The 25,399-nt window shown below is 39.0% G+C and overlaps 1 protein-coding gene across 1 annotated transcript in view; it reads right to left on the reverse strand.

The window, feature by feature from the left end:
• Positions 1-24,933, reverse strand: part of LOC139748785 (glutamate receptor U1-like) — an 83,614-nt gene extending 58,681 nt beyond the window's left edge. Inside the window, exons 1-4 of the mRNA XM_071662220.1 lie at positions 24,811-24,933; positions 24,401-24,548; positions 5,763-5,914; positions 2,772-2,923 (exon numbers count right to left, since the gene is read on the reverse strand). Coding sequence (XP_071518321.1) covers positions 2,772-2,923; positions 5,763-5,914; positions 24,401-24,548; positions 24,811-24,933 — 575 coding nt within the window. The remainder of the gene's footprint in view (positions 1-2,771; positions 2,924-5,762; positions 5,915-24,400; positions 24,549-24,810) is intronic.
• Between the last annotated feature and the right edge of the window lie 466 nt (positions 24,934-25,399).

The raw sequence follows: 25,399 nt of genomic DNA on the forward strand, positions 1-25,399 counted from the left end.
TTACTTTCTTACATTCTATCACATACTCCCACAACTCCTGTTTCAGGAGTACTGCTACTCCTTCCTTTGCTCTTGTCCTCTCACTAACCCCTGACTTTACCCCCAAGACATTCCCAAACCACTCTTCCCCTTTACCCTTGAGCTTCGTTTCACTCAGAGCCAAAACATCCAGGTTCCTTTTCTGAAACGTACTACCTATCTCTCCTTTTTTCACATCTTGGTTACATCCACACACATTTAGACACCCCAATCTGAGCCTACGAGGAGGATGCGCACTCCCCGCGTGACTCCTTCTTCTGTTTCCCATTTTAGAAAGTTGAAATACAAGGAGGGGAGGATTTCTGGCCCCCCGCTCCCGTGGGAAGTATTCTTTCTCCCCTATCCCCAGGGATACACACCAGGTCCTAGGGTAGGATCATCAGCTGGGTGGAGTGTGGTTCGGCGGCCGAGACCATGATTCGATTCTCTGCGGTTTTGATCCCAGGTCAACCGTGTGTGCCTTACGGTCAAGTGACACTACCCACTGCTCAACGAAGGTCAATATTTGTCTATTTTCATTTCTTACTTCTCCTCCGTCCTGATTGCTACATGTTTATGTATTTCTCGGAGGCTGATGAGTGATAGTAAATAAGAAAAAAGCTGTGTGTGTGTGTGTGTGTGTGTGTGTGTGTGTGTGTGTGTGTGTGTGTGTGTGTGTGTGTGTTAGAGGTTCAAAGCTCCGTGAAGACTAAAGTTAGAAACGTGAAATATTGTATACACACCTAGGTGACCCACCCTAGGGTAAGCATTGGTATTATTTCTAAAACTGATGAAACTGACAGAAAAATATACGTATTTAACATCATTAAATAGTTGGTCTATTTATTATTGTTATCCCTAGAATTATTACAGCAAGGACCATATTCTTTGAAAGAGAAATTTTATAATTAAAAGAAAACGAAGTTTTAAGGATAAACGTTAGAATGATATGTATATATATATTTCCTCTGATGCTGGGGTACGAAACCACTTACCACTGGGACACCATAACACCTGCCACTAGGACACAACACTACGTAATACTGTGACACAATACCACCTGCCATTAGGATATGATAGAACCGACCAATGGGACAGAACATCAACTTCCTTGGGGACACGACACTAACTGCCATGAGGACACATCACACACTGCCACCACAACACATCACCTGCCACTGGGACACTACAATATTTTCTCCTGTCACCGAGACACGACACTGGGACACAGCAAAACCGTCTACTGGGACTTGACATTACCTAACACAGGAATTTCTCACCACTTGCCGCTGGAATACTACACAACCTTTTACTGGGACACGAAACCATCTGCCAATATGATACGACGCCACGGGCCACTGGGACACAATATCGTCTACCGCTGAAAGATGGAAGATGGAAGGACCAATCTGAATGACTAGAGAAGTGAATGATTTAAACCAAGGTATGATTACTACACTAGGGATAGCGGGGTATAAAAGGCCACACTAGAGGAGGCAGGGTATAAAGACCACACCAGAGGTGGAATGGTGTAAAGACCACACCAGGGGTGGAAGGGTATAAAGAACACGCAAGGAGTGGAAAGGTATGAATACCACACCAGGGGTGGCAGGGTATAAATGCCACATCAGGGGTGGCAGGGTATAAATGCCACACTAGTGATGGCAGGGTATAAATGCCACACCAGGGGTAACAGGGTATAAAGACCACACTAGGGATGGCAGTGTATTTTGCCACACTAACGGTGTCAGGGTATAAATGACTCGTTAGGGATGACGGGGTACGAAAGCTACACTACGGATGGCAGAGTATAAATGCCAAGCCAGAGGTGGCAGGGTATAAAGGCCACTCCAGGGGTGACACGGTATAAAGGCTATGCTTGGGATAGCAGGCTACGCCAGGGATGATAGGGTACACAGGCTACTCTGCAGGGATATAAAGGCTACGCTATGAACGACAGTGTATAAAGGCCAAGCCAGAGTTGGCAGGGTATAAAGCTACGCCAGGGGATGAGGTTATGTCTCAGTGGCAGGTGGATACCTGTCACGTCTCAGGTTTAGGTGGTGTCTCCTCACAGTGGCTGGTGTTGGTGTTCCACAGTGGCAAGAGGCGTCAAGCCTCTGCCAAGCTTGTGCCAGACGTCTGTACACACTAGCATATAACTTGAGAATAGCTACTGACTTCACCATAGATATCCCACCACATGTATTCCTGTGTTTTTCTCCTGTGCTTTGCTTATGGTAACACATCTTACTGTTTTTATGATGGTATTTCTTGGTTCATTATCTTCATGGCTTATGATGTGTCTAACAGCACAAGTAAGAGGAGCTTCTTACAGAGTTTAGTTTATGGAATGATGGAAATATTGTGATGGTAGAAAAAAGAAATATATGAAGGACATGCAGGAAAAGCATGTACAGAAAAAAATGCAGTTCGAAGATGTCAATGTCTTACGCTATGAACAACTACACATGACAGGTCGTAAAGTACAAAAGGCTCGCAGGATAATTGCGTGAGCATGAAGACAAATACATGTAAAGAAAACACATCCTCAATGTTAACCACATTCAGGATGATAGTGTAAACTGTTCGCTTCACGATTATGTGAAATATTTTCTATTACCGAATTTTCGAAAAGTTACGAACAACACGAAAAATTTAAACTAAATATAAAGTAAATGTGTACACGAAAAAGGCGTCAATCATTCTACAGCAGCAATACATGATGATCATTACCGTACATACTGACTCACCATCGGTCGCTGGCCCGGGCCATAAGGAAGAGAAGTGGTCCTGAGACAATGAGGCCAACGAGGACAGCCAGCCAGGTCCACTGGTGGAAGGGGAAGGCCAGGGACTGCCACTGGGGCAACGGAGGCTCCGTCCGGGTCATGAAACACATCATCTGTACATAGCAAATAATAGTGACTGACGACTACGTCCAATTTCAAAACAAAGGAATGTGTATATATTGATATTATAATGAAATTCTGTTTTAAAGGATTGCAGTTCCAGGCATTCATTTGTTCGATAAAACAAAATTTTGAGGATCAAGAATAGATTGATGGAAATGGAGAAGAGGAGAGGCAAGTAGGTCGAAGGATATGACAGCACCTTTCTATCTCAGGACCAGCTTTGATAAGGCTAAAGCATTACATCTTTATCCAACAAGCAAAATTGCACTGTTTAACAAGGTTGTTCAGTGAATTTACTAACAATCCAGCCGTCTTTTAAGTAGTCCTGTTATCTCTAAGTTTCCACGTCACTTATAGTTTTATCCTCTTGCCTCCTCTTAACTTCACCTCATTCATTGTTTTCAGCTTCTTATTCCTTCCTTCTGCGTTTTTTCTGTATCATTGATAACCATGGCACTACAAGTCTTTGGTGTTGGATTATGAAATCGTACTCCCATTTGGCGAAACCACTTGTAATTATCTCAGTAAATCAGGATGCTGGCTTTTTGACACCGAGACACTCGCATTGTTTGGAAACGTCCACTATGTGATCCCTGACTCGTCACTATTTTGCAGTGGCATTATGGTGTCCGTTCTCCCTTGGCCTCCATCGCCTGCCACACCGAAGGTATTCTGGCTACAGTTCTTCAGCGGGATTCACCTGGAACATTGCCACCCTCAGTCTTAAGACACAGGTTGAATTACAGCACCTAAGTCTACAAAACACAAAGCACGATCAGCGACTGCGCACTAACTAAGGACTTCGACACACCTCTCTTCTGCAGGAGCTTCGCAAGACCCGGAAACCACACAAGTCTCCCAAGGAAGGTTCAGTAAACATCTTTTACCAACATCATCGCCAGTTGTATCCTCTACCCTCACCTGACCCTCTTGTACTTAATCCATAAAAGCAATGACTTGTTACTCGTGTTTCTGTACTCCTCTCTCAGTCTCATCATTACAAAAGAAGTTAGACAAGTGATGAAAAGAACCACCACTGAATTGGTGATCCCATGGAGAATCTCAGATGTGTTTACGGCGTTAATCATCAAGCTACCATCCTTAGCCATACCATACCAGTCCTATCCTTATAAAATTGCCTTCTCCCATCCCCTTACACCCCACCAGTTATAAACCACGTTTCATTCTAATATCTTGTCTTCTGACAGGTCTACACAATATTTTGTAACCACCTCGCCCATTCAGCAGACCCTGGCATTCTACAGCCACGACCACTGTGGACACCCTTGTCCTGACCTCACGCTACCCTTCCCTTCCCGCCAGCACTGGACATCCAACCGACTGCAGCATCTACCTTGTCACCGTCCATGACTTATTACAAGAAAGAGAACAAAGAAAAGCAATGTACCTTAGGTAGCAAGGACGGCAAAAGTCTTCCGTGAGAAAAACGAGTAATTGTAATTATCTCATTAATCAACTAGAAGTAACCTCGACTGACATCAAGAGACCGCCACATACCCGGAGCGCGTACTAAGGTCCACAATAATGGGCTCGGCGGCCATCCCCAGACAATTAACGCTATCGGATCGGCCTGGCTAGGACGTCTGCCTTCGTATAGACCCAGGCATCAGTTGGTCAGTCAACCAAGACCGCACACTGGTCATCAGTTATCGAGACTCATCTAGCGTTGGGGCTCTGTGGTGCCGCATCTTCCACATGTCTTCTTCGACAGCAATACCCAAAGACAATGTAGCTTGCCAGTGCAATAGGTCCAAACTAAACTGAAATTCGCAAGGTATCCATAAACTTTAGGGATCAGAATGTTGCACAACAGGTTCAAGATGTCTAAATTTTATTGTGCAATTCAAACAGCTTGGTCAAAATGGCCCAACTATATAATGTTGGCTCATTTCCTAAGTTATCTAGATGGGTCCTGGGCTGTATCTATCATAGGATTTCAGAGCAAGAAGCAAATCACTGATATGAATTGTATTATAGTATGGTTGATTTTCATCTTCAGTGGTAAAATCAGTCACTATTTGTTCGGCCTGACGTTTGTAGTGCATGAAACACTGATAATAACTGAACGAGCTACTTATGTCTGCAGTTCTCCTGGCGAGTGAATTGGTGATGTCATCCGGGCTGTCAGTGGTGCCATCTGTCTTGATGAGTTGTGTTATGGAGGGTTGGTTGCATCTTTTTGATATTTTCTTGATTGTGGACCAGACCTGACTAAAGGGTGTCTCTATTTCACTCACAGCCACACTAGGAGTCTTCCTCTTACTTGTCTTATTCATTTTGCTCGAACAAAACTATTGGCTTTTGTTCTACTGAGAGAATTTTAAACACGTGTTGCCCCGTCTCTTAACTCCGTATGAATGTATCATGTCTTTATTCCGATGTCTGTATGCACAGCCTCGAGGGAAGGACTTGGGTGTGTGTGTATGTGTGTGTGTGTGTGTGTGTGTGTGTGTGTGTGTGTGTGTGTGTTTTCTATAGTTTCTAGGATCTTAGTATCAAAAGTATCAAATGCTCTTATTATGCAAAACAATAATGATCATATGCATGGAATATCATTCTAAATATGTTTCCCACTCCAACCAAAGTTGCAGATGCAATGCAAACGTTTTGCAAGTGCTTGTAAAATACTTCTGAAAAAGCCTTAGGCATAACAAATCCAAAGTATCATCATTGTAGGGAAGAGAACACGTACATCATATATGATAAATGATAATCAATTTTTGTTTCATTATTTGTGTACATTAAATGAAACTTATGACTTTATTACGGCTCAGTAGGACAGTAGCTTTATCTGCTGATAAGTATTACCTCAGTTCTGTAAGGAGACGTCAAGTCTGGAACCTGTAAATTGTGGCTGGATATGAACAAGTTAGCAAGTCCAATGTCAACTTCGTGCCTCTGTAACTGACCCATCAATCCATACCAAGATCCATTCTCAAGCTCCTCGCCCCACATCTCACCTAAAATGAAGAGACATCTCTGCTAAATACACGAGAAATACTATATATCAAGGTCGCATAAGACGTGATACGAATGATGACTTATGATTGTTTGATGTTTTTCTAAAGTTTACCATAAGAACAAGGTAGCATTAATCTTGTGTAATCCTTTCGGTATGCTGACATGAACCTCAAAGGAAACTACGCAGAGTATTTTGAATTCCAACACTGGTAGCCAATATGTTCTACAACATATCCCATAATGGCCTATTTTTGATGTATCCTATCATTTTGCGGTCTCGTATGAGAACTGCAATAGCCGATGTCATCAGGCGGCAGTTGCCATCTAGATGGCAAAATACTCGCGTAGACATCTTTTATATTTATTCTTTATGAAATTTCTAATATCATTTTCTATGCTTTCCTTCAGTAGGTTGAGAGATTAACTGTACAGGCATGAACTAAGTGTGGTTGCAGACCCAAGGACCTCTTCATAGATCGCTAGCACCTAAGCAAATGGCCAACATTCATATGCAGAAACAGAGAAGTGGATTATTGTATGATGGAAGATAGATGGATAGATAGATGGACGACCAAATAAACATGGAAAGGCAAATGAAGATAGAGATACTCGTAATCACATTCGTGTTTGGAGAGAGAAATAAGAAACACTGCCAGTGAACGAACTAGACAATCTGATGAAAGTATAATGTAAACTGGCAGAAGAATATCTATTTCTTTAATCGAAAATGTCTTCATGCAGCAGGAACGATCCCATCGATCATTTCTTTCCTTAAACAAAGCGTATCCTTAAAACTCGAACTTCCATTTTAGGCAAAGACTTGATTTTGTGATTAATTTTCCACTGCAATAGTCATCCATTATCATCTACTTCAATTGTAACCTCCACTTCAATCCTGTCACATACACTTATTCAATCCTGCCTCACTTAACTCTGGTAAGCCTCTTTCCCGTGCGCTAGTTTACCCATTTGGACCATCCCAACCGTGGAAACACATTTTCCCTTCATTTTCGACTGTGTAGCTAGAAGGTTGAGAGTATGACTGAGTGATCAGGTGTTGAAACACAGTCGATCGTTACGATGCAGTTGAGGACAGGATTTGCTCTAAAGTTCCTTGGAGACAATTGAAGTTCTTAATATTAGCAAATAAGAGAGATTCAATGCTCTTAGTAAAACTAATAATAACAAAAAGAATCTTAATTTGTTACCAAGGAACTTTAAAGCACATCCTTTCAGTAACCAAATAATTACATTTAGAATTATCAAGCCATGATAACATCAGAAATGTAGTTCAAAACGCATCCCGTTACCCAGGCCAGTCTCCCAGACCAACTCCCCCTTAACCAAGGACCACCCCAGACTTTTCCTTTAATGATCATATCAGTGAATTGTTTGAACCTGAGGAACGGATTGTCTCCCTGAAGCATGTGCAGCATGTAGAGAAATATATATGTTGAATAAAATTATCTAAACTCCGATTGAACTGCAATTTCACCTTCCTATATATCATTCCTGCTAACACGGGAAATGGTGAATGGTTTGAAAGAAAGAATATACATATATATATATATATATATATATATATATATATATATATATATATATATATATATATATATATATATATATATATATATATATATATATATATATATATATATATATATATATATATATACATATATGAGAGGCAAGTGTTTTGGGAGCAGCTGAATGAGTGTGTTAGTGGTTTTGATGCACGAGACCGGGTTATAGTGATGGGTGATTTGAATGCAAAGGTGAGTAATGTGGCAGTTGAGGGAATAATTGGTACACATGGGATGTTCAGTGTTGTAAATGGAAATGGTGAAGAGCTTGTAGATTTATGTGCTGAAAAAGGACTGATGATTGGGAATACCTGGTTTAAAAAGCGAGATATACATAAGTATACTTATGTAAGTAGGAGAGATGGCCAGAGAGCGTTATTGGATTACGTGTTAATTGACAGGCGTGCGAAAGAGAGACTTTTGGATGTTAATATGCTGAGAGGTGCAACTGGAGGGATGTCTGATCATTATCTTGTGGAAGCTAAGGTGAAGATTTGTATGGGTTTTCAGAAAAGAAGAGTGAATGTTGGGGTGAAGAGGGTGGTGAGAGTAAGTGAGCTTGGGAAGGAGACCTGTGTGAGGAAGTACCAGGAGAGACTGAGTACAGAATGGAAAAAGGTGAGAACAATGGAAGTAAGGGGAGTGGGGGAGGAATGTAATGTATTTAGGGAATCAGTGATGGATTGCGCAAAAGATGCTTGTGGCATGAGAAGAGTGGGAGGTGGGTTGATTAGAAAGGGTAGTGAGTGGTGGGATGAAGTAAGAGTATTAGTGAAAGAGAAGAGAGAGGCATTTGGACGATTTTTGCAGGGAAAAAAATGCAATTGAGTGGGAGATGTATAAAAGAAAGAGACAGGAGGTCAAGAGAAAGGTGCAAGAGGTGAAAAAAAGGGCAAATGAGAGTTGGGGTGAGAGAGTATCATTAAATTTTAGGGAGAATAAAAAGATGTTCTGGAAGGAGGTAAATAAAGTGCGTAAAACAAGGGAGCAAATGGGAACTTCAGTGAAGGGCGCAAATGGGGAGGTGATAACAAGTAGTGGTGATGTGAGAAGGAGATGGAGTGAGTATTTTGAAAGTTTGTTGAATGTGTTTGATGATAGAGTGGCAGATATAGGGTGTTTTGGTCGAGGTGGTGTGCAAAGTGAGAGGGTTAGGGAAAATGATTTGGTAAACAGAGAAGAGGTAGTGAAAGCTTTGCGGAAGATGAAAGCCGGCAAGGCAGCAGGTTTGGATGGTATTGCAGTGGAATTTATTAAAAAAGGGGGTGACTGTATTGTTGACTGGTTGGTAAGGTTATTTAATGTATGTATGACTCATGGTGAGGTACCTGAGGATTGGCGGAATGCGTGCATAGTGCCATTGTACAAAGGCAAAGGGGATAAGAGTGAGTGCTCAAATTACAGAGGTATAAGTTTGTTGAGTATTCCTGGTAAATTATATGGGAGGGTATTGATTGAGAGGGTGAAGGCATGTACAGAGCATCACATTGGGGAAGAGCAGTGTGGTTTCAGAAGTGGTAGAGGATGTGTGGATCAGGTGTTTGCTTTGAAGAATGTATGTGAGAAATACTTAGAAAAGCAAATGGATTTGTATGTAGCATTTATGGATGTGGAGAAGGCATATGATAGAGTTGATAGAGATGCTCTGTGGAAGGTATTAAGAATATATGGTGTGGGAGGAAAGTTGTTAGAAGCAGTGAAAAGTTTTTATCGAGGATGTAAGGCATGTGTACGTGTAGGAAGAGAGGAAAGTGATTGGTTCTCAGTGAATGTAGGTTTGCGGCAGGGGTGTGTGATGTCTCCATGGTTGTTTAATTTGTTTATGGATGGGGTTGTTAGGGAGGTGAATGCAAGAGTTTTGGAAAGAGGGGCAAGTATGAAGTTTGTTGGGGATGAGAGAGCTTGGGAAGTGAGTCAGTTGTTGTTCGCTGATGATACAGCGCTGGTGGCTGATTCATGTGAGAAACTGCAGAAGCTGGTGACTGAGTTTGGTAAAGTGTGTGGAAGAAGAAAGTTAAGAGTAAATGTGAATAAGAGCAAGGTTATTAGGTACAGTAGGGTTGAGGGTCAAGTCAATTGGGAGGTGAGTTTGAATGGAGAAAAACTGGAGGAAGTGAAGTGTTTTAGATATCTGGGAGTGGATCTGGCAGCGGATGGAACCATGGAAGCGGAAGTGGATCATAGGGTGGGGGAGGGGGCGAAAATTCTGGGGGCCTTGAAAAATGTGTGGAAGTCGAGAACATTATCTCGGAAAGCAAAAATGGGTATGTTTGAAGGAATAGTGGTTCCAACAATGTTGTATGGTTGCGAGGCGTGGGCTATGGATAGAGTTGTGCGCAGGAGGATGGATGTGCTGGAAATGAGATGTTTGAGGACAATGTGTGGTGTGAGGTGGTTTGATCGAGTGAGTAACGTAAGGGTAAGAGAGATGTGTGGAAATAAAAAGAGCGTGGTTGAGAGAGCAGAAGAGGGTGTTTTGAAGTGGTTTGGGCACATGGAGAGAATGAGTGAGGAAAGATTGACCAAGAGGATATATGTGTTGGAGGTGGAGGGAACGAGGAGAAGAGGGAGACCAAATTGGAGGTGGAAATATGGAGTGAAAAAGATTTTGTGTGATCGGGGCCTGAACATGCAGGAGGGTGAAAGGAGGGCAAGGAATAGAGTGAATTGGAGCGATGTGGTATACCGAGGTTGACGTGCTGTCAGTGGATTGAATCAGGGCATGTGAAGCGTCTGGGGTAAACCATGGAAAGCTGTGTAGGTATGTATATTTGCGTGTGTGGACGTATGTATATACATGTGTATGGGGGGGGGGCGGGGGTTGGGCCATTTCTTTCGCCTGTTTCCTTGCGCTACCTCGCAAACGCGGGAGACAGTGACAAAGTATAAAGAAAAAAAAAAATATATATATATGTATATATATACAAATTCCTATGAGTCCACGGGGAAAACGAAACACGAGAAGCTCTCAAGAGCACTTTCGTGTAATAATCACATCATCAGGGGAGACACAAGAGAGAAATATAACGGTCAGTTGATATACATCGAAGAGACGAAGCTAGGACGCCATTTGGTAAACATATATATATATATATATATATATATATATATATATATATATATACTTTTTTTTTTGCTTTGTCGCTGTCTCCCGCGTTTGCGAGGGAGCGCAAGGAAACGGACGAGAGAAATGGCCCAACCCACCCCCATACACATGTATATACATACACGGCCACACACGCAAATATACATACCCATACATCTCAATGTACACATATATATACACACAGACACATACATATATACACATGCACACAATTCACACAGTCTGCCTTTATTCATTCCCATCGCCACATCGTCACACATGGATTAACATCTCCCTCCCCCTCATGTGTGCGAGGTAGCGCTAGGAAAAGACAACAAAGGCCACATTCGTTCACACTCAGTCTCTAGCTGTCATGGAATAATGCACCGAAACCACAGCTCCCTTTCCACATCCAGGCCCCACACAACTTTCCAGGGTTTACCCCAGACGCTTCACATGCCTTGATTCAATCCATTCACAGCACGTCAACCCCGGTATACCACATCGATCCAATTTACTCTATTCCTTGCCCGCATTTCACCCTCCTGCATGTTCAGGCCCCGATCACTCAAAATCTTTTTCACTCCATCTTTCCACCTCCAATTTGGTCTTCCACTTCTCGTTCCCTCCACCTCCGACACATATATGCTCTTGGTCAATCTTTCCTCACTCATTCTCTCCATGTGCCCAAACCATTTCAAAACACCCTCTTCTGCTCTCTCAACCACGCTCTTTTTATTTCCACACATCTCTCTTACCTTTACATTACTTACTCCATCAAACCACCTCACAACACATATTGTCCTTAAATCTCATTTCCAGCACATCCACCCTCCTGCGCACAACTCTATCCATAGCCTACGCCTCGCAGCCATACAACATTTTTGGAACCACTATTCCTTCAAACATACCCATTTTTGCTTTCCGAGATAATGTTCTCGACTTCCACACATTCTTCAAGGCTCCCAGGATTTTCGCCCCCTCCCCCACCCTATGATTCACTTCCGCTTCCATGGTTCCATCCGCTGCCAGATCCACTCCCAAATATCTAAAACACTACTTCCTCCAGTTTTTCTCCATTCAAACTTGACCTCCCAATTGACTTGACCGTCAACACTACTGTACCTAATAACGTTGCTCTTATTCACATTTACTCTTAACTTTCTTCTTTCACACACTCTACCATATATATATATATATATATATATATATATATATATATATATATATATGTATATATATATATATATATATATATATTATCCCTGGGGATAGGGGAGAAAGAATACTTCCCATGTATTCCCTGCGTGTCGTAGAAGGCGACTAAAAGGGGAGGGAGCGGGTGGCTGGAAATCCTCCCCTCTCATTTTTTTTTTTTTAATTTTCCAAAAGAAGGAACAGAGAAGGGGGCCAGGTGAAGATATTCCCTCAAAGGTCCAGTCCTCTGTTCTTAACGCTACCTCGCTAACACGGGAAATGGCGAATAGTTTGAAAAAAAAAAAAAAAAATATATATATATATATATATATATATATATATATATATATATATATATATATATATATATATATATATATATATATATATATATATATATATATATTTTATATATATATATATATATATATATATATATATATATATATATATATATATATATATATATATATATATATATATATATATATATATATATATATATATATATATATATCCCTGGGGATAGGGGATTAAGAATACTTCCCACGTATTCCCTGTGTATCGTAGAAGGTGACTAAAAGGGCAGGGAGCGGGGGGCTGGAAATCCTCCCCTCTCGTTTTTTTTTTCTAAGTTTCCAAAAGAAGGAACAGAGGGAGCCAGGTGAGGATATTCCAAAAAAGGCCCAGTCCTCTGTTCTTAACGCTACCTCGCTAACGCGGGAAATGGCAAATAGTTTAAAAGAATAAAGATATATATATATATATATATATATATATATATATATATATATATATATATATATATATATATATATATATTTTTTTTTTTCTTTTTTTTTTTTTTTTATACTTTGTCGCTGTCTCCCGCGTTTGCGAGGTAGCGCAAGGAAACAGACGAAAGAAATGGCCCAACCCCCCCCCCCCATACACATGTACATACACACGTCCACACACGCAAATATACATACCTACACAGCTTTCCATGGTTTACCCCAGACGCTTCACATGCCTTGATTCAATCCACTGACAGCACGTCAACCCCTGTATACCACATGACTCCAATTCACTCTATTCCTTGCCCTCCTTTCACCCTCCTGCATGTTCAGGCCCCGATCACACAAAATCTTTTTCACTCCATCCTTCCACCTCCAATTTGGTCTCCCTCTTCTCCTCGTTCCCTCCACCTCCGACACATATATCCTCTTGGTCAATCTCTCCTCACTCATTCTCTCCATGTGCCCAAACCATTTCAAAACACCCTCTTCTGCTCTCTCAACCACGCTCTTTTTATTTCCACACATCTCTCTTACCCTTACGTTACTTACTCGATCAAACCACCTCACACCACACATTGTCCTCAAACATCTCATTTCCAGCACATCCATCCTCCTGCGCACATCTCTATCCATAGCCCACGCCTCGCAACCATACAACATTGTTGGAACCACTATTCCCTCAAACATACCCATTTTCGCTTTCCGAGATAATGTTCTCGACTTCCACACATTTTTCAAGGCTCCCAAAATTTTCGCCCCCTCCCCCACCCTATGATCCACTTCCGCTTCCATGGTTCCATCCGCTGACAGATCCACTCCCAGATATCTAAAACACTTCACTTCCTCCAGTTTTTCTCCATACAAACTCACCTCCCAATTGACTTGACCCTCACCCCTACTGTACCTAATAACCTTGCTCTTATTCACATTTACTTATATATATATATATATATATATATATATATATATATATATATATATATATATATATATATTCCCTGGGGATAGGGGAGAAAGAATACTTCCCACGTATTCCCTGCGTGTCGTAGAAGGCGACTAAAAGGGAAGGGAGCGGGGGGCTGGAAATCCTCCCCTCTCGTTTTTTTTTTTTCCAAAAGAAGGAACAGAGGAGAGGTCCAGGTGAGGATATTCCCTCAAAGGCCCAGTCCTCTGTTCTTAACGCTACCTCGCTATTGCGGGAAATAGCGAATAGTATGAAAAAAAAAAAAAAAAAAAAAAATTAATTTATATATATATATATATATATTTTTCTTTTTTTTTTTGCTTTGTCGCTGTCTCCCGCGTTTGCGAGGTAGCGCAAGGAAACAGATGAAAGAAATGGCCCAACCCACACCCATACACATGTATATACATACACATCCACACACGGAAATATACATACCTACACAGCTTTCCATGGTTTACCCCAGACGCTTCACATGCCGTGATTCAATCCACTGACAGCACGTCAACCCCGGTATACCACATCGCTCCAATTCACTCTATTCCTTGCCCTCCTTTCACCCTCCTGCATGTTCAGGCCCGATCACACAAAATCTTTTTCACTCCATCTTTCCACCTCCAATTTGGTCTCCCTCTTCTCCTCGTTCCCTCCACCTCCGACACATATATCCTCTTGGTCAACCTTTCCTCACTCATTCTCTCCATTTGCCCAAACCATTTCAAAACACCCTCTTCTGCTCTCTCAACCACGCTCTTTTTATTTCCACACATCTCTCTTACCCTTACGTTACTTACTCGATCAAACCACCTCATACCACACATTGTCCTCAAACTTCTCATTTCCAGCACATCCATCCTCCTGCGCACAACTCTATCCATAGCCCACGCCTCGCAACCATACAACATTGTTGGAACCACTATTCCTTCAAACATACCCATTTTTGCTTTCCGAGATAATGTTCTCGACTTCCACACATTCTTCAAGGCTCCCAGAATTTTCGCCCCCTCCCCCACCCTATGATCCACTTCCGCTTCCATGGTTCCATCTGCTGCCAGATCCACTCCCAGATATCTAAAACACTTCACTTCCTCCAGTTTTTCTCCATTCAAACTCACCTCCCAATTGACTTGACCCTCAACCCTACTGTACCTAATAACCTTGCTCTTATTCACATTTACTCTTAACTTTCTTCTTTCACACACTTTACCAAACTCAGTCACCAGCTTCTGCAGTTATATATATATATATATATATATATATATATATATATATATATATATATATATATATATATATATATATATCTTTCTTTCTTTGAAACTATTCGCCATTTCCCGCGTTAGCGAGGTAGCGTTAAGAACAGAGAACTGGGCCTTTGAGGGAATATCCTCACCTGGCCCCCTTCTCTGTTCCTTCTTTTTGAAAAAAAAAAAAAAAAAAAAATAATGAGAGGGGAGGATTTCCAGCCCCCCACTCCCTCCCCTTTTAGTCGCCTTCTACGACACGCAGGGAATACGTGGGAAGTATTCTTTCTCCCCTATCCCCAGGGAATATATATATATATATATATATATATATATATATATATATATATATATATATATATATATATATATATATATATATATATATATATATATATATATATATATATATATATATATATATATATATATATATATATGTTGGGTGAAGAGAGTGGTGAAAGTACGGGAGCTTGGCAAGGAGATTTGTGTGAGGAAATACCAGGAGAGACTGAGTGCAGAATCGAAAAAGGTGAGAGCAAAGGACGTAAGGACGTTAGGTTAGTGGGGGAGGAATAAGATGTATTTAAGGAAGCATTGATGGCTTGCGCCAAAGATGCCGTTCGTATGAGAAGCGTGGGAAGTGGGCAGATTAGAAAGGGTAGTGTGTGTTGGGATGAAGAAGTAAGATTATTAGTCAAAGAGAAGAGAGAGGCTTTTGGACGAGTTTTGCAGGGAAATAGTGGAAATGACTGGGAGATGTATAAAAGAAAGAGGCAGAAGGTCAAGAGAAAGGTGCAAGTGGTGAAAAAGAGGGCAAATGAGAGTTGTAGTTAGAGAGTATTATTAGATTCTAGGAAGAATAAAAAGATGTTTTGGTAGGACTGAATAAAGGGCGTAAGACAAGAGAACAAATGGGAACATCAGTGAAGGGGCAGATGGGGAGGTAATAACAAGAGGTGGTGATGAGAGAAGGAGCTGGAGTGAGTGTTTTGAAGGTTTATTGAATGTGTTCGATGATAGAGTGGCAGATATAGGGTGTTTTGGTCGAGGTGGTGTGCGAGGAATGATTTGGTAAAAATAGAAAAAGCAGCAAAAGCTTTGCGGAAGATGAAATCCGGCAAGGCAGCGGGTTTGGATGGTATTACAGTGCAATTTATCAAGAAAGGGAATGACTGTGTTGTTGACTGGTTTGTAAGGCTATTTGATGTATATATTACTCATGGTAAGGTACCTGAGGATTGGCGGAATGCATATACATTGTCATTGTACAAAGGGAAAGGGGATAAAGGTGATTCTCAAAGTATAGAGGTAATAGTTTGTTGAGTATTCCTAGGAAATTATATAGAACGGTATTGACTGAGAGGGTAAAAGCATGTACACAGCATCAGATTGGGGAAGAGCAGTGTGGTTTCTGAAGTGGTAGAGGACGTGTGGATCAGGTGTTTGCTTTGAAGAATGTATGTGAGAAATACTTAGAAAAGCCAGTGGATTTGTATGTTGCATTGATGGATCCGAAGAAGGCATATGGTAGAGTTGATTGAGATGCTCTGTGGAAGGTATTAAGAATATATGGTGTTGGAGGCAAGTTGTTAGAGGAAGCGAAAAGTTTTTATCGAGAATTTAAGGCATGGGTACGAGTAGGAAGAGAGGAAAGTGATTGGTTCTCAGTGAATGTCGGTTTGCGGCAAGGGTGCGTTATGTCTCCATGGTTGTTTAATTTGTTTATGAGGGAGTTTTTAGGTAGGTGAATGCAAGGGTTTTGGAGAGAGGTACAAGTATACTGTCTGTTGTGGTTGAGAGGGCTTGGGAAATGAGTCAATTGTTGTTCGCTGATGATAAAGCGCTGGTTGCTGATTCTGGTGAGAAACTGTAGAAGTTGGATACTGAGTTTGGTAAAGTGTGTGAAAGAAGAAAGCTGAGAGTAATTGTGAATAAGAGCAAGGTTATTAGGTACAGTAGAGTTGAGGGACTAGTCAACTGAGAGGTAAGTTTGAATGAAGAAAAACTGGAGGAAGTGAAGTATTTTAGATACACGGGAATGGATTTGGCTGTGGATGGAACCATGGAAGCGGAAGTGAGTCACAATGTAGGGAAGGAGGTGAAAGTTCTGATAGTGCTGAAAAATGTGTGGAAGGCGAGAACATTATGTCGGAAAGCAAAAATGGGTATGTTTGAAGGAATAGTGGTTCCAACAATAGTGTATGGTTGCGAGGCGTTGGCTATAGATAGAGTTTTATGGAGGAGGGTGGCTGTGTTGGAAATGAGATGTTTGAGGACAATATATAGTGTGAAGTGGTTTGATCGAGTAAGTAATGAAAGGGTAAGAGAGATGTATGGTAATAAAAAGAGTGTGGTTGAGAGAGCAGAAGAGGGTGTTTTAAAATGGTTTGGTTACATAGAGAGATTGAGTGAGGAAAGATTGACGAATAGGATATATGTGTCAGAGGTGGAGGGAATGAGAAGTGGGAGACCAAATTGGAGGTGAAAAGATGGAGCGAATAGGATTTTGAGCAATCGGGGCTTGAACAAGCAGGAGAGTGAGAGGTGTGCAAGAAATATATTGAATTGGAACGATGTGATATACTGGAGTCGACGTGCTGTCAATGGATTTAACTAGGGCATGTGAAGCGTGTGGGGGTAAACCATGGAAAGTTTTGTGGGACTTGGATGTCTAAAGGAAGCTGTGGTTTCGGTGTATTATACATGACAGCTAGAGACTGAGTGTGAACGAATGTGGCCTTTATTGTCTTTTCCTAGCGCTACTTCGCTCGCGTCCGGGGGGAGGGGGTTGTCATATTATGTGTGGCTGGGTGGCGACGGGAATGAATAAAGGCATCAAGTATGAATTATTTAAATGCTATTTCTGTATATGCCTCTGTATATATATATATGTATACGTTGAAATATATAGTCATGTATATGTGCGTGTGGACGTGTATGTATATACATGAAGTGGATGGGATGCGCCATTCTTTCGTCTGTTTCCTTGCGCTACGTCGCTAACGCGTGAGATAGCGACAAAGTATAATAAAAATGAATAACGTATATATATATATATATATATATATATATATATATATATATATATATATATATATATATATATATATATATATATATATATATATATATATATATATATATATATATTTCTTTTTTTTCTTTCAAACTATTCGCCATTTCCCGCATTAGCAAGGTAGCGTTAAGAACAGAGGACTGGGCCTTTGAGGGAATATCCTCACCTGGCCCCCTTCTCTATTCCTTCTTTTGGAAAAAAAAAAAAAAAAAAAAAAAATAAAAAAAAAAACGAGAGGGGAGGATTTCCAGCCCCCCGCTCCCTCCCCTTTTAGTCGCCTTCTACGACACGCAGGGAATACGTGGGAAAAAGGGTATATATATATATATATATATATATATATATATATATATATATATATATATATATATATTTATATATATATATATATATATATATATATATATATATATATATATATATATATATATATATATATATACCCTACCCTGAGTCAGGGATCCATTTTATCAAACAGTCCATAGGGGTAGATGAACAGCTGGGTTGACTGTGGACCGATTGCTCAAACCAGGATTTGAACCTAAGAGCCTGACCATTGGTGGCCCGTGAATGCATTTCGATCAGAAACGCTAACCGCTACACCATCGTAGTCGAAATCTAAAAAAATTTGCCGACGGCAAAAAAATCCAGTTTATATAGTCCTTCACTAACATCAATGATACAATTCTTTTTGTATTTAGTAATAGAAGATTCATTGATATTTCTCGTGGTGAAGGAGCTACACTTTATATCTGAATTGGCATTATTCCAGTCAGTATATTGGTCATAATTTCTAATATAATTCAACAAAGCATTATGTTTTTGTCCTGTTCTTATACTATGATTATGTTGCTCAAATCTATCATAAAGATCCTTACCAGTCTGCGCAACATAGAATACCCTTCGTTTTTTACAAGGCATTGTATAAAAATAGCCCACACACTTTTTTAGACTTTTTGATTAAGATGTTCTTTATAGTATTGTTGTAACTGAAGCCTATGGTTACATTAAAGAATTCAAGCAACCTGGAACTAAATTCATGATTATCACAAATAGGGAGAAGTAAAAGATCCTTGGTGTCAAGGTGAGGTTTGGGTTTAACTCTATAAGGTTATTTCTTTGACTACTTAAAAAAATTATCAGTGAAATATCTAGTATACCTTAACGTGAAGCCAATAGAATTTATCATCTTAAATTTAGTATCTGTAAATTCCAGACTGCACATATGTAATGCCCTAAGGAACATCGACTGGAATTATGTTAATGTAACTGTCATGTTGAGCTGGGTAATAATAAATATATGAGCAAACATTGGTGTGTTTTCTGTTTATGATAAACTTAAACATGTTTTTATCCATTTGGATCATACAGTCTAAGAATGGTAACATACAACTATTCTTCACTTTTACTGTAAAGTTGATGGAAGACACTAAATTCATAAGCAAAGAGGAAATGTTTGTAAATTTTCGTTTTTTGCCAGACACAAAGAACATCCTCCACATACCTAAACCAAATGCCTTATGGGGTAAGATATCCCTTAGTAATTTCGTTTCAAAGAATTCCATATAAACATTACTTAATACTAGTGAAAGATGGTTGCCCATTACCATACCATATTTCTGAGCATAACGTTCTTATATAAATTGAGATGCACAGTCTTTTATACACTATCTTATGAATTCAATAAAAACAGAACTTGAAACATGTAGATTAATAATATCCAAGACATCAACCAAATATTCTAAGAGGTCATCAACTGGAACTTTTGTGAACAACTTCATTCCTTTATCAAAATGATAAGTAACTGCTTTTAGGGCATTTATACTGAGTTTATTGTATGTTGCATCATCACATGAAAGGTCATTCAGTTTTGACAAATGATTATCCATTATCACAACTGTCTTATCCTTATCTGCTTTAGTAATATGTATATATTATCATTTTTAAATTGTTAATAGCACTGATGAACCTTTTTGGACAATTTGAAATCATTGGTTTTGAAGAACTGGGATACACTAAACCTTTACAGATGTTAACTTCATCATTAGATGATTTAACATACTTTGCTAAATCACAAAATGATCCCTCACTGTCAACAGTTAACTTCTTTTTCAGAGCAAACAAAACTTAATCCATAACCTACAGCACACAATGACTCCTTGTCAAGTTGTTTATTAGACTGATTCATCACAAAAGAAGGGTTCGTGTTCCTATTCAATCAATGTTTCCAATGAGATGGTCTAACTTATAGCTCAGGTTCCTCTAAAGACTATGCACTTCACTCTTAATCTGTTATAACAATAGTCCAACATACGGTTCTTCCATTGTATAGTTATAACCGTTCGAAAGGCGCGTCTCTTTTATCTAAAAATGCGAAAGGCCTCCTTCAGCTCACTCTTTAGTTCAATGTTTGAATGCAGTTTTGAAAATCATCAAATGGTCGACCACACAACAATGATAACCGTTCTGGCAGGATAGATCTTGGAAGTACTTGTTCATTGAGGTATCTCTGAAGGAATCCAAATCGTAACTTCAGTTTGTGGACCTTAATTACCGCTTTGGAGTAAGCAGTAACGAAGGGGAAAAGACCAGGCGAGCTTATAGAATAGTAGTGGAAGAACCGTGTGTCATTCATGCTGCAAGAGTTCACAGTGGTGCGCATAATCTAGTGTATGCAGGTATTCCAAAGGAAAATGAAACGCGATAATTTCCCAAGTGCACTGTAATGATTACATCGTCAGGGAATATACAAAAATAGGATAGAAGACGTAGAACAGCTAAGACATCATTGGTAAACAAGCATTTCTGGATGGTATTGATTGGGTTGATGTGTTCGGGTCTGGCATCATGCTTGTCATAAATCTTAACTATTTGGATAAGAAAAAATGTATCCACAAATCTAGCCTACAACAAAGCTATGCAATTTGTAGAGACCTTTAACATTGATGCTAAAATTCTTTGTGTGTTTAGTAATAGGAGATTCAATGGTATGGCTCGTGGGAACAGGTGTCAGAGTTAATAACTGAATTGGGCTTCTTCAAGTCAAAACAATGGACATAATTTCTAAAATGGTTTAACAACGCATTTTATTTTTGTTCTGTTCTTATACTATTTCATGTTGATTAAGTCTTACATAAAGATCCTTACGAGTCTGCCCAACATAAAACATATTAGAATTTTTACAAGGTATTTTGTGTTGTTATTGTTAAAAGCTATATGTACATTAAAGATTAAAGCAACCTGGCAACTAATGAAATTATCACTAAAAGGGAGAACTAAAAGTTTCTTGATATCAAGGGAAGGTTTGGGTTTAACTTTATAGAATGATTTCTTCGCAAACTTAAGGGATTTATCAATGAAACATCTAGGATGCTTTAACTTTGATCCAATAGAATGTATCATCTCATCCTCATCAATTTAGAACCTTCTATCAACTTTGCCGTAGAAATGAACAATGATTGTATGTTAATATTTCTAGATTCCATGATCCACAGTTATAGAAATATGTTTAAGTCTCGCATGTAAAGAAAACCCACAAATGTTTGTTCTTATATTCATTATTACTAAGCTCAACACTACAGAGCGAAATTATCATCATACCAGTCAATGTTCCATATGGGATTACGTACATATATGCAGTCCGGAGTTTATTGATGATGAGTTTGAGAAGATATACTGTATTAGATCCAAGTATCCTAGATCATTCATTGATGAATCCCTTAGTTGGGAAAGGAGACATTCCATACAATTAAACACAAACATCGCCTTGATACCAAGAATATTCTAGTTCTCTCTTCTAGTGATAGTTTTACATTATTTCCCATGTTGCTTAAATCCTTTAATGTAAATGTAGCCTTCAACAATAACAATACTATAAAGAACATCGTAATAAAAAGGCTATTAGAAAATTCAGCGGGTTGTATTTACACAATACACTGTATAAATAGTAATATTTCTTAAGTTGGACAGACTGGTAAGGATCTTTACATTAAACTTAAGCAACATGAATATAGTATAAGAACAGAACAAAAATCAAATGCTTTGTTTAATCGTGTTAGAAACTATGATCACTGTATTGACTGGAGTAACGCCAATTCATTTATTAACTGTAACTCCGTTACCACGAGAAATATTATTGAATCATCTATTATCAAATACACAAGTAATTACAACATTAATATTAGTGTAGGTCTACACAAAGATAGCTTTTTTGTAACCAAAATATGTGAACAGTTTCCTTTCTTGTCCACATAATAACTTTGCGCCTGTCATGATTCTAGAGCCGAACACATCAAACCGAACGCTACCATCCGGTAACGCTTGCTTACCAATGGCGTCGTAGCTACGTCTGTTCCTCTTATCAACTGAGTGTTCTATGTTTTCTATATAATTTTTTTCTCTCCCATGACGATGTGCATTTAGGAACTTAATGTGCTTCAATTTCCGTTTTTCTTTTTTCTCATTTTGCATACACTAGATCACATTCACAACTGTGACCTCCTCCAACAAGGATACCACACGGCTCTCTAGTTACTTTTCTTAAAGCTTCCTTGGTCTTTCCCTTTTCATTACTGCTCGCTCCAAATCATTAATCAAGGTCCACAGACTGAAGGTACGATTTGAATCCTTTAAGAATTGCCTCGATGAACAAGGGCTTCCAAGATCTATGTTACTGCAACTGTTTTTGTTGATGTTTGATCGACCATTTGATGATTTTCAAAACTGCATTTTATAGAAACACATTAAACTTAAGAATAGTGAGCTAGAGGAGGCCTTTCGCATTTCTAGAAAGAAGAAACGCGCCTTTCAAATGACTATAACTACACAAAGGAAGAACAGTATATTGGACTGTTGCTATAACAGGTTAGGAAGTGAACTACATACTCTTAAGAGGAAACTGAAACGTACGTTTGACCGTCTTATTGAAAACAGTGATCGGATTAAGAACACAAACGCTTCTTTGTGAAGAACCTGCTCAATAAACAACTCGACAAGGATTTATTTTGCGCCCTAAGCTATGAATTGAATTCTGTTTCCTCTAACAAAGACGTTAACTGTGTTGATATTGGAAGATTATTTTGTAATTTAGAAAAATACAGAAAATTATCCAATGGTGAAGTAAATATTTGTAACGGTTCAACGTATTCTAATTTGTCAAAACCAGTGGTTTCAAATTGTCCAAAAAGGTTTATTAGTGCTATTAATAGTTTGAAGAACTATATACACATAATATCAAAGCAGATAAGGTTAACACTGTTGTGATTATTGGAAAACTAATTATTCATGAAAAATGAATATTCTTTTATGTGATGATTCAGTATACTTTAAACACAGTAAAAAATCCCCTAGAACCAGGTATTTATCACTTTGATAAAGAACTTAAGTTGTTCTAAAGTAATCAATTTACAATTTAGTAACTTCGATTAATTTTACTGCAGAAATGGATAATAATCGTATATTACTATTTCTAGATTGCATGATTCATAGGGATAGAAACATGTTTAACTTTAGCATATACCGAAAATCCACCAATGTTTGTTCATGTATCGTTATTCCTCAGATCAACATGACTCAAAGATATATTCTATTGTATCCAAGTTAAAGTATAGAGTTAGACCCAAACCTCCCCTTAATGCCAAAAAATTTTTGCATTTTTTGGGTGATAAATTATACATTACTCCCTAGTTGCTTAGATCCTTTAATGTGAATGTAGCCCTCGGCAACAACAATACTATAAAGAACATCTTAACCAAAGAGTCAACAGGAAATTCTGCTGGCTGTATTTACAGAATACTCTGTAAAAATTGTGATATGATTTATGTTGGGCAAACTGGCAATGATCTTTATTGTAGAATTAAGCACCATAGATATAGTGTAAGAACGTGACAAGAATCAAATGTTTTGTTTAATCATGTTAGTAATTATGATTATTGTACTGACTGATGTAATGCCAATTCAGTAATTGACTGTGAATCCTTTACCACGAGAAATATCATTGGATCTTCTAGTATGAAATACACAAAGAATCGTAGCATCAATATTAGTGAAGATCTATACAAATTGGATGGCTTTGTTGTAGGCAAAGTTTGTAAACTCTTCCCTTTCTTGTCCAAATAATAGAAATTCTATGACACACCAACCCGAACACCACTACCCGGTAACGCTTATTTAACAATGGCATCTTAGCTACGTCTCTTCCATGTATATTAACTGAGGGTTCTGCGTCTTCTTATTTTTGTTTCTCCCCCGACCATGTAATCATTACACGGAAGTGCACATGGGAATATATCGTGTATCATTTTCCTGTAATATTTTTTGCATATATTAAATCACACGAGCCACTGTGACCTTTGCTATATATATATATATATATATATATATATATATATATATATATATATATATATATATATATATATATATACATATTGTAATTCGAAAACAACACTATATGTTGCATCTTTGTTCCAAATATGTTCATATGACAGACAAATGTTGGCAACTAAAGTGGCACTGATACAAAATAATGGCATTCAGTGACTTTACGATACCGTTAGATGTTTCCGTAAAATCGAGAGTCATGTTGAGGACACGGGCGACAGCTATGACTACTTCTATATCCACCCCATAGCGCAGCACAACCGTCCCGTTCTCTGCCCGATGGAGGAAGTTACATGGTTCATAGTTGAACGTTGACACCTGTGGATGAAAGGTATTTACCCTCACCATCACCATCACGCTCACACCTTTAACACCTCATTGTCAAGTGTTTTGTATATAACTGTTGATGCACTGGTACGCGTTACAACACGAACGGATGTTTGCTGTAGATCATTTATGCATTAGGAAGATTAGTGATAGAGGATAATCTGTATTCCAAGTTAAGAAATAGGTAATAATGATATAATTCTCAGCCCTTCCTTTCTCCTCCGTTTATCCCGAATAATACATATCAACTTACCTTAAGGATTGCGCCCTGCAGGTCAGAGACTTTGTCAGGGAAGAGGTCTAACTGGCGGGTGAACCTGTGGCGGTACCAGGTGTTGATACGCCTCACTCCCGGACCCCAGTACAGCTGGTTCATGTACAGCACCCACTCCCCCTCGCTGGCAGACTGTGAGATAGATCACAAGCTATAGTGCAGCTGGTTCATGTACAGCACCCAATCCCTTTCGGTTCCAGACTATGGGACAGATCATAAGCTATGGTACAGCTGGTTCAGGTAAAGAAGCGTCCACTTCCCAATAGATCCTCCTAGCTTTGCATGCTGCGACTCCATGAAACGTATTCCAGAGATAATGCATACTTTGGATGGTCATAACTAAGGCATCCAGTTGTCCATGCCGTCTAACTTTCGATAGAAATAAAACAAAAATTTCCGATATGATTTTAGCTAAACTTACCACTGACCTTTCTAGTCTTCTTCAGTTTCTTCTTTTCCTCTAATTCTCTGCTGGATTATTCAAGTCTCGGCAATAGATTAGGTATCTGACGCATGGTTTGATATATATATATATATATATATATATATATATATATATATATATATA

This window comes from Panulirus ornatus, chromosome 5, assembly GCF_036320965.1.
Source record: "Panulirus ornatus isolate Po-2019 chromosome 5, ASM3632096v1, whole genome shotgun sequence".
Taxonomy (NCBI): domain Eukaryota; kingdom Metazoa; phylum Arthropoda; class Malacostraca; order Decapoda; family Palinuridae; genus Panulirus; species Panulirus ornatus.